The 11,438-nt window shown below is 37.7% G+C and overlaps 1 protein-coding gene across 6 annotated transcripts in view; it reads left to right on the top strand.

The window, feature by feature from the left end:
• The first annotated feature begins 5,801 nt into the window (after positions 1-5,801).
• Positions 5,802-11,438, top strand: part of slc4a5b (solute carrier family 4 member 5b) — a 42,656-nt gene continuing 37,019 nt past the window's right edge. For 3 of the 6 annotated variants that reach the window (XM_081613431.1, XM_081613432.1, XM_008423212.2), the window contains exons 1-2: positions 7,655-7,822; positions 10,728-10,792. In XM_081613431.1, the coding sequence (XP_081469557.1) occupies positions 10,729-10,792 (64 nt within the window). In that variant the 5' untranslated portion in view covers positions 7,655-7,822; position 10,728. Of the gene's footprint in view, positions 5,908-7,652; positions 7,823-10,727; positions 10,793-11,438 lie in introns of those variants that run through there. The other 3 variants (XR_014090145.1, XM_081613433.1, XM_008423207.2) reach the window with 2 other exon arrangements.

The following is an 11,438-nucleotide window of genomic DNA, read 5'->3' as shown; positions in this document are numbered from 1 at the left end:
TTTACCCTGGATGAAGATCATGCTACCAGCAGTCCTTACCAGTACTTGGAGGATAAGCAAATGGCTCAGTGTCTGAAATAATGATGCTGTTTAATAATTTCTTTTGTCCCTAGTAGGTGAAATAATTTAAAGCAGGAGTGCATCGATATATCAACCAGCCGATAAATCAGCCCAGTTTTCCTTAATTTTGAGAGATTGACGATCTGCCGATACTTACATGTGAAACCGATGTTATTTACTTCTGTAAAAGTCTGAAAATCACCAACTGTTCCCATTTGTCTACTGCGCGAGAGTGACTGACTGACAATCCCACCCATCAGGTAATATCTGCATGTGGGGAGTTAACAACAGTCATCTTACTGTTTCCAACTTAGCAACTTTGTCAATATAATAAGCAACTTTTCAGTCAAAAAAAATGTTATTGGTTAAAACTGGAATGAGCTGGTAAATCTGTGTAAAGATCAGCGATCGGCCAGGAAACCCGAGTCTGCACAGACCAAATTAAAAGTTTGTTTTTTTCTTTTTCTTCTCCATATGTTCCAGATGTGCTGATGTCCATCATGTGGTCAGTGCTGGCGGGAAGCCGCAGTCCAGCTCAATGAGTCCAGCTCTTTAGCCCCTCATCAGCCAATCAGGCCGAACAGCACGTCAGCTGGGCAGAGCCTCAAAAACAGATGCGTGGAGCAGCACTTGAATGAGGAGGTTTAGCTCCTCTGACCATCCGCAACTCGTTGTCTGTCTGTCGCATCTCATCAGAGCCATTAGACTCCACAGCAAGAAAACAGGAGTTCAATCTCATTCATCACCTGCTCCCCTCGCAGCTGCCGAACCCAGCGCCGCGGCGCAGGGACGTGTTTGAACAAGAGGAGGAGAAATGATGTGGAATAAAATAAAGAGGCACAATTCACCCGAGAGTGAGTCGAGAGTCTCCTTAATTTGTCTGTTTATCTGTCAGAGCACCTGCTGTCACTCAGATAAAAAAAAGAAAAGTGTGAAGTCGGTAATGGGGACGTGTTGACGCGGCGGTGGGTAAGATCTGTGTTCTTCACAAAAGCACAAAAAAAACAAAAAACACACAGTTACATCAGATGGTTGACCAAGAGGGGAGAAGAGCTGAGCAAAATAAATGTTGAGTAAGAAAAAGGCTCAGAGTTTATTTGGAAAAATGTATAATTTATGTTAAAAGAAAAAGAAATAAAGTAGCTGTCAACATTATCTATGAAAAAGTTTTCATTTTGTCCGACAGGGAAACAGTATAGGAATTTAAGATAATATTCAAAGGTGAGTCATAATTAAATTTACTTCAGTTCATTTTTTAAATGAGTTTTACCTGAACTTTTCACTGCTACTGATGGTTTTTTCCATTTTCTGAAGCTGTTGAGTTATTTGAAGGACAAGTGAGTTCACAGAACATTTCATATTGTCACTTTAAGCACTTATCTCTAGTCCAAATTATATATTTTATGTTTACTAAAAATATCAGCTTCAGTACTGACTATATCAAAATGGTTCTATGAATAAAGTTTGAGACTTCGAGCTGTGGAAAAAATTTAAACAACTACTTTGTGTTGTAGCATTACAACAGTGTTAAACTGGCACTTTATACACATCACAGCCAAACGTTAGCGATTGTGTAAAATTTAAGACCACTGCACAGTCCATGCCTCCATGAAGCAATCACTTCTCAATAGCTGAGGGTCCAGACACTCTGGACAAACCATAGAACAAGAGATGGAGAACGCACACAGTCTGGTAAATGAACAGCTTCAGCTCTTCTTTTCACTACAACAGACCAGGAGCAGATTTACTACATGCCGCCAATCTGTGTATGCAGCCGATTTGAGTCAGTAGAAAAGGTGAACTGGGAGAGTCTGGTGGAGGAACCCCTTCTGGAGATCATCTCACACCTCAGAGAGAGTTTCTACAATTTCCTGAAGGATTCTGGGGACATGGGAACTTGCAGGATTTCCATCGCAGATGGCAGCTTAAAAGATACTATTGTCATTATTCTAATTATTTGTCTTTATTCATTTAGCTTTTGAATTATCTTTGAAAAGTACATCAAAGGACCAATATAATGTGTTGACTCAAAAGAAATTTGACTTCATAAAATAGCACCTTGAAATTGTGCCTCTGTCTCTTTAAGAAACACCTGCTGTTTCTGAAACTCCAACTTCAGGAAGTCATCACAACATGGCTCCTCCTGGCTCCACCAGGTGTTTGCTAATTGCTGCTGGCTAGTCTGAAGGAGCTGAGTGGGAGAGTCACAGGTGAGGGCTGCTCTGAGAAGGAAACTTGGAAACTGCAGCTCCGACGAGGAGCTGTGTCTCAAAGGCGGAGCTAGGGCCACCCAGGTGTTTTGCACAGCTAAATTTTTGCCATGGAGGTTAAAAGTTTTCTCAAACCCGCATGAAAGAATGACGCCAAGGCTCCAGGTATGTTTTTGATGAGGGAATAACATTATAACATGATGTGAAGTTCAAAAATCATTTATTTTACATAACACCGCCTCTTAAAGATGGATGTGTGAGAAGCTCAGAACGGATATTAAGGACGGACATTTAAAGCTCCAGCCTACAGCAGCTCTCCTCCTTCACTAACACAAAGGTTATGTGTCCTTTGGGCTTGAAGCCAGTCCTTGTAGCCAGAAGTCCAAGGTCAGCTGTCCTGGCTTTACAACTGACTTTTTAGCCTGAAGGATCTAAACAATACAACTCAAACACTAAAAAGAGAGAAAGAAAGAAAGATAGAAAGAAAGAAAGAAAGAAAGAAAGAAAGAAAGAAAGAAAGAAAGAAAGAAAGAAAGAAAGAAAGAAAGAAAGAAAGAAAGAAAGAAAGAAAGAAAGAAAGAAAGGAATGTCAGTACAGACACTTATGTGCCACACAGTACAGGCCAATAGTAGATTTTCCTCGAGCTACAAGGCTGCATCAATATTTAAAATATTTATTGTAGAATATCTAACAGTAGACGATACATAAAAGTTTTTTAAAAATCCACTGCCTTTAGGTCGAATTCATTGGAACAGCATCTCATTGTGTCTTTCTTTGCGGCTCAGATCAGGGAGGAGAAAAACAAGAAAAATCAGCGGATTTCGCCCTGAGGTGTCGCCGCCTCACATCACAGAGGAAAAGCTGTGTGAGTGAAGCCAAACTGACACAGTCACATTGGATTATTCCACACAGGACTCTTCAAACAGAGCCTCATGCCTTCCATGTCTGATATGCAGATCAGCAGACTCATTAAGCTCAGCAGCAGAAATCAGAACAAGGGTTTGCTTGGTGTGTTATAGATCATAGGACACATTAAACTTCTAATTTAGTTATAGTTTAGTTATTCCATATATCTCGTGGAAGGTGACTCTTTTCTGGATATTGTCTACTGTTTATTAGAGAGCAATTAAAGCATTTGAATGTGATAGCAACATAATGATAATAATATTTATAGAGTTTTATTTTTACTTTGGTTGTATTATTTTCCATCATGACTGTTCCTCCTCAGAATCACATTTTAAAAGCCTTTTATTTAAGTATTTGGATGCATACACATTTCACACTTCTGTTTAGGGAATAAAAAACCCTGAAACATGAAAATTAAAATAAAAAAATAAAAATAAAAAACATGAAAATAAAAAAAAAGCCTGAAACACAAAGAGATGGAGCAGAGCTGCTGTTGTGACTCTTAAAATTCCGTTTTACTTTCTGTTTGTTTATCTGATTTATCCTTTCTTTCTTTGATTATCTCTAGGAGACGTTATATGAAATTGAACAAACTGTTTTGTATAAACTCTGCTTTTGAGATCATCCAATGCAGTACTGTTGTTTATACATGTAAATCATGAAAAAGTGAAGATATTTTTTCTGCTTCGTATGGAGAGTGTGTTTTTCAGTTTTCCATGTATTTAAGACAAACACGTGGCAAAAATATGTAATTATTTCTGTGCACAAAGTTAAAAATATAATAGACATGGACGATGTAAGGCCACAGTATGACTTTCACAAAATGATGTTTTTACACGTTTGTTAAAATGATCATTATGACGTGACAGGTAATCTGTGAAAAGCCAGAGCTCCTCCTTCTCCTCCCTGAGCTGCTACTGCCGTCTGAGGAAAAGCACCGCTGCCACCAAACTAACTCATCCAGCTTGTAACGCCCATTTGGACTGATGGAAATGAGGAAACTTGTCACAGAAAATGTCTGTAATCTGCACACTCCATTATGAACTCTCAACCGTCAATGGACATTGTGCGTGAACTCTGAGTCCGCTTAGCTCACAGAGTAAAACCCAAACAGAAGAAAATAAATATTACAATACAAGCAATAAACACAATGGAGGAGCTACTAGTAGCAGATGAAATGAATGATTTAGAAAATCACTTTATTTTTGGCCCTGTGATGGACTGACAATGGAGATAAGCACCAGATGCCCCCTACTTCCTGCAAGGATAAGCAGGAAGAGGCGATGGATGGATGACGGAGGGATTTGTTTTTGTCGGCCCTGACAGAACGCCTAAAGGCATCAGAATAAAGCACCAGGATAAAACCTGTCTTTGTTTTGGGCTGAGAATGCTCTCAGTCTTCTTCTTTGCAAGAGTGAAAGCACATCTCTGTGTGGCACCGGTAATAATTATTGTGAGCATTATTGCCTTTGTGACTGTGATTGTCTTTAACAAGAAGATAATATAACCAGCAAGTAAGAGAAAAGAAAACAAGACTGTGGAACAAACGAACCATACAAGACTAAGGCGTTGTCCACAGCTGCGTTCACATTAGCAAAACTTTTTCAATATTCTGCTAATGTAAAAAAAAAGCGCAATTTCGCAATTGCCGTGTTTTTATTAAATAAGAAATGCAATTAAAATCCCAAGTGACTGAGCTCGTGCACACGACAAGTTATTAAGAAATAAAACGTACCACGCTGTCATCCTCCTACCACTTCCTCTCGTCGTCTTCGTCGTTTCCGCCACTAGAAACATCCGGTTATTGATCACATGACTAGTGTGATGCGGAAAAAAGTGTTTCCGTTTTAGTTTTGCAAAAATAATTTTGAAACAGCAGAACAACCACCTCATCCTAGCGCAAAAAGCTTTTAGCTAAAACGGTGAGTTTTTTTCCCTAAATCAAGTTAGTTGCTTTCTGTGAACAAAATAAAAATCAGGGAGGACGTACAGCGTCAGACCAGGACGTACAGGTTGGTTCATGGTTAGGAGTTAATCAGACAGTGAAAAAAGTGAAGATAGTCAGATGAAAAAATAAGAAAATAAAAACATTTTGAAAATTTAATTTAATAAAGTCTATTATAAAACATTTAGGGGTGGGGAGTCTGCACACATTTTAAGAGGAACTATTTGTACCAATGTCCACTTCATAAAACTCTGTGGATCTTTATAGAAGAGCAAACAAATAAAAATCTGCATTAGCAGCAAAACTGAAAAATTTAACTGCATTTGATGGATGGAGGTAATTACGTCTGCGCGTCTCTTCTGTGGCTTACACATTTTAAGTACATTACGACACAACATTTACTCTGATTTCCTTTCACTTTATCTCAGTTGGCCTAAAATAATAATTTTAGTGAATCATTTATGATTGCTTTTTTGGCCATGGTCTGATTTCACAGAAAAGGGTCATCAGAGTTCTATGTGTTGTAAAGGCAACAAGATTAGCAGTTTGACTTTTCAGTTACATCTGCTCAAAAACAACAGGGGAGAGGAGCCATCTACTGGACAGACAAGGTACAACAACTGTATGATCATTTGGCATCATAACGTTGATGCCAAGATCCACATCATAAAGTCTGTTTTTTTTTTTGTAGAGATGAGAAGCAATTTATAAAGATGCTAAAGCAAAACACCGAACTTTGGCATGCAATGAAGAAACAAAGTATTATTACAAATGATGCTTTGCAGGTAACACAGCCTTGATTATATTTATTATCTAAATATATTCCTAAATGTTGTGCAAGTGGTATTAAGACTATAGTTTATACTTTTATCTGTTGCAAACATGCAAGTTGTAAACTTTAAGAGTGAAGACATGTTTCCTAATAAAAAACTGTCTAATATTAGTTAACAGAAATAACTCTAGTATAATCTATCTTGGATTAGATTGTTATGATAAATTAATTTGTCCTAACTACTCTTAGGACAAGTTAGATGAAATTGAGCTATTCTGCTAATTCTTGCTGAATTAGCTAACACTGGTTTAGCTGGCAATTAGCTGATTTAGCTAACACTGGTTTAGCTAGCAATTAGCTGATTTAGCTAACACTGCCAGAAATTGTGGTCATGCTGATTAATGTGTGCTGTCAAAGAAATTAAATTAGCATAGAAGTAATAAAAATTGTCTTAAAAATCTCTTGTTAATCTGGCATCTAGCAAATAGAAAAAATATGGTAATCTAATTGACCTAAAACAGGAAAAGTTTATTCTGACTTCACATCAGACACTGTTAAAAAAAGTGTATGTGTCTTGTAGCGAATGCAAAGTTCTGGTCTCAACTGCATGTCCAGTAGCAGGGCACATCCTGAATAGATCGCCAGCCCATAACACGGACCAACACACACACACACGCACGCACGCGCACACACACACACACACACACACACACACACACACACACACACACACACGCACGCACGCACGCACGCACACACACACACACACACACACACACACACACGCACACACATACACACACACACACACACCTAGAAGTAAATTAGAACAACCAGTTAACTAACATTAACCTTCTCTTTGCAAGGCATGAGCATAAACTACAACAGAGTGGCACCATTATCCATTCATGTATTTTAGGATTTACAGATTTATGAGTCTTCATCAATATTATTTGGAAAAAACATGAGTCAGCAACATTTATAATCCAAACACCCATTTTTGCTCTTATTTTAATTAAATATTATGTGTCCATAAAACCTGCATGGTCATAGTTTTAGTTTTAGGATCACCTAGTGTATAAATTGTTCATGTTTCATTAAATTTTTTAATTTTTTTTATTTTAGGTTTTAGAACAAAGAAAAATTTTAAACTTCTACAAAAAGACAGTAAAATCATTTCTGTGCTTATGGAAATAAAGAATATATTTGTAGTTGAAATCAAAACAAAAGAAATACACACAAAAAAATGCTAGAACTACACTTTTTTTTTCTTTAAAAAAAATCAGGTCTTAAACATTTTTGACCAAAGTACTGAAAAGCCACTCTAGAACTAAAGGGTGCAGACCCTCAGCTGAATAACCAATATAGTCTGTAATCACAGGCGAATACTGCAGTAGGAAAAATCTCCAAATAACTGAAAAATCTGTTATTTAAACATTAATATCTATATTTTATTTTCATGAATTTTTTCCTATTTTCATGTGTATCTTCGTGCTTCGCATTTGCCCCATTGAGGGACAAATAAAGCATATTCTATTCTATTCTATTCTATTCTATTCTATTGTTTAGCAAATTCAGGCATCAAAGTTTGCAAAGTTACCTCCAGGATCAATAGTTTCCTCATTATGAAAAGGGAAGAAAATGTGAATGGAAAGCCAGCTGAGTGAATCGATTGGAATCCACACACTGATTCTCCAATGACAAACACAAACACACAAACATCCCCTGCAGGAACATCCAGAACTCAATACACAGATTTTCTGGGCAGTCACTTAGGCTCTGTCTGTGTCCAACTGCACAACTTTCTTTTTGTTTCTCGCACACAGAGAGAAATCTACTTCTCTTCTCCACGTCTGGCAGCGCTGACGTCTGAAGATCCTGCTGACAGTTTGGACTTGAGGTTTCCTCGACTTTGCTGCTCACATCAGGTAAGAAACCTATTAAAACACTTTCAAGGCCCGTAATCTAATTATAGTTTGTTGAGAATATTTTCTATTTTAAGATGCGTTTTCATGAAGCGTTTGGGATTTTACATCAAGGAGCAAAGTCATAAGCTGGAAAACGTAATATCATCAGATGTATGATGCTTCTTTCAATGGTGTGTAGAACGTGCAGAAAAACAACGAAACGGGTAGCATGCAGAATTGTGTTTGTTTAGTTTTTATCACAGATAAGATTTTGCATACTCGTAAGTTTGTGCTTGTAATATGACAAAACATGAAATATGTCAAATGAGTTTTAGGTGTTTTCATAAAATGTTGTAGCATCACCAGTGGCAGCCGCCCAAAGTCTAACATCCACAGCTTTGCAGCTGCTGTGGGATTCTTTCAATCTTATCATCTGTAAAAACAATCTGGCACAAAACAGCACCTGAGAGCATAGGCAACAATTTCATTTCTACAATACATCAGGAAACAAACAATAAAGAGTGGAATCAGCTTTGAATGTCAACCGGCTTAAAGAGAGATGTCAGTTCGAAGGTTATGGAGGATAATTAAATAAACACTTAAAGTGTTGCTTCTGGCCAACTGAATCTAAAATTTAAAGGAAATTGACACAAACAAACCAAATTATTCAGAAGTTCTGTGATCTGGTCCCACTGGAGGAGTTCAACATTTTAATAAAGGGATTTCAGAATGTGTCTGCAGCCTCTGGTTTTGTTATCTGTATTGATTTTTAGACGTGTTGACTTGTGTTATTATTGCTTTTATGTTACTTGTTGTGATGGCCTCTATTGTAAATCAGACAGTAAGTCTCAAGAGGTGTTCTTGTATAAATAAAGGATTATATTAGCATTGTCCTCAAAATAAATTCAACAGCGCTGGTGGTGTGATGTTAGATACTTACAGTGTTCTGACACAGAGAGCCAATGAACAGTCTGGCTAGATAAGCATCATTTAAAAGGACGGTTTTGATGAATCCAGTTTGTTTGCATCACACATTTCAACAAGGCAGTTGACCCAGGAATTCGTTCACGATTTTGACAGGACTGGAGTGTTGCAGTCACAATGGACGGATTCTCATTACTGTGTGTGCAGACGCTCATGGCTGCACCATGTGACTGTCCTTCACAGTCACTGATCAGGCTTCAGGAAGCAGGAACCAATAGGAAATGACACGTATTGATCAGCCTAGAAAAGAATCCCAAACAGGCTTCAGGAAGAGAAGCCGACGTCATCAGGCGACGAGAGCGTTCAGTTTTCCAACATCAACACGGCTCAGGATTTCAGGTTGTTTGACATCAATTTGCTCCTTTGCCAAATTGCAGCAATAATATGTATTCACAAGTTGTCTAGTTGAATTCCATACAAACAAACAAACAGCGTTGTACCCGAGCAGCCACTGCAAGTCAGTTGGGTTTTCTAGGTAGTTAATAATTTGTGTGAAATTATGGAGGAAAACAATCAGAATCTGCTCAACTCACACATATTGGATCTGACTGTGTGTGTGTTTCATTTTTAAGGCCTATTTCCAATTATTTTGGTTCTGATGTCTGCTTGAACCACCTGACTCAAAGGAACATGACACATCTTAAATACTGATCAAAGTTTTTGCAGGTAGATATTTAATCTTATTACTCAATGAACAGTCTATTACATAAAATCAGGTATGAATGCAAGCAGGATAAAAATGACTAGCGCTATTGTTTATCTATTTATTCATTTATTTCAAAGATGAGCAAATTTCTTACATCCGTTAAAATCAAGAATAACAAGAAACAGTTGTAAAAACTAAGATAACAAATGTAGAAAGCCCGTTTTTATACACTAAAGAGAAGCAACCATATAAACTGTTGTCATCAGTAATGGTGGTGGAGAACCTAAACACAGCAGGATGTAGACAATGTCATGTCTAAAAACTGAGTTAGAAAAATAAAGGACTAAGTTAGAAAGAGACGTAACCAGAGGAACAGACAGCAACACTTTATACATCTGGGGCAGAAACTGACAGGTGGATCTGACAAAGAGCTGACTGAAGTCAGAGGTATCTGGGCTCCGGTGGTGATCACTGGACTGGGAGCTGGAACTGGGTGTGCAGAGACAGAGGGAACAGAGAAGACTGGCTGCAAAATAAAACTCTAGACAAAATGAAAAGTAATACAATTACAAGACAGAAATCTGAATACAAAACAGAAGAATACACATAACCGTAAACCAAAGTTACTGACAAAACTCAAACTCTTAGAGATTCTTAGATATTTGTACATTTATAAATTTAAGATTTAAAGTTAATCTCTACAAAATATCAACAGTTCATTTACGTTTACAGGAATAACCTTGTAACAAATTGATTTCTGTTTCTACAAGGTTTATAGTTATGACTCTTAACTATAATAACTTTTTAAGAGTCTGTTAATGATGCTGGGAACTCCGGCTGACTTGTCTGATTCTAATGCTACATTCTGACAGGATTATGGTGCTAAAGTGTTGTTGGGGTTTTTTTCCATTGACTTTTCCCTTTTGTCATCCATTGACGTGTCGGTGTCGTGATGGCACATGTGGTGCCGTGTGGGCCTGCAGGTCATGTGATGCGGTCAGAGCTACTGTAAAGGCAGGAGGATTCCCTGACCAAATTCATCCCTACAGAAATAACACAGAGGAAGCAACAAGGACAAAATAATGGCCAGAGTCATTTTTTGCTTAAAGTACTTTTGAAAAAATAAAAATCATCCCAACATTTTGGCCAAAAGATGGCTTGGGTAAAAAAAAATAAAAAAAAAAGTAAACTGTATTTGAGGTTTGCTGTAGCAATGAGTCAGAGCTAAGACAGGGACATCATCTCATTGTTTTCTTCATCGTAATCCTCCATTGTGATCTTTAATGTGATTTTCAGGATGGACCACCATGACTGGCAGCGGGGTAGAAGTAGAGGCCACAGGCACTATGATGATGATGATGGTGAGACAAGATGAAGCTGTGAGGCCGGTGTCCAGCTCCTGAAACAGGAAGGTCACCGGCTGTCACTTTGTTTCATCAGCTGCTACAGAACATACTGTTGCTTTTTGTTGTGATTCAATTTTTGGTTGAATTTATTTATTTAAACTGGAGTTGGCTGGAAAACACAGACACTCAGATGAACACAAAAACACCAAACTCCATTTGGTTGTGAAAATTGACATTTCAAAAATAAATTTGCTCATAGGACACATGGCAATTTTGAAAAACAAAAAATCGTTTTCCTATAAAAAGTTCTAGTGTTAGGATGCGGTTGTGTTTAATTGGCCACATAAAAATTGGTTTATTTTGCTAAACTGCAATGGAAACACTTTTATCGCATCACAGGAGTCACATGATCAGCAACCAGGCGTTGCCACTGGTGCAAACCATGAAAAAAGACGACAGGAAGTTGTCAGAGGATGATGTTTTTTAATGACTTATCCTGTGAACAAACTGTTTCTACGACTTATTCATGACTGATTTTAAATGTTTCTTATTTAGTGGGAACACTGCAATTGCAGAATTGCGCTTTTGTTTTTCAACATTAGCGTAATATTAACGCAGTTTTGCCACATTTGTAATGGAAACAACAACTGAGGCGAGCAGA

This window comes from Poecilia reticulata, chromosome 12 (assembly GCF_904066995.2).
Source record: "Poecilia reticulata chromosome 12, P_reticulata-male-v2, whole genome shotgun sequence".
Lineage (NCBI taxonomy): Eukaryota > Metazoa > Chordata > Actinopteri > Cyprinodontiformes > Poeciliidae > Poecilia > Poecilia reticulata.
Note: the sequence above shows the minus strand (reverse complement) of the source record. Positions and strands in the feature narration are given on the sequence as shown.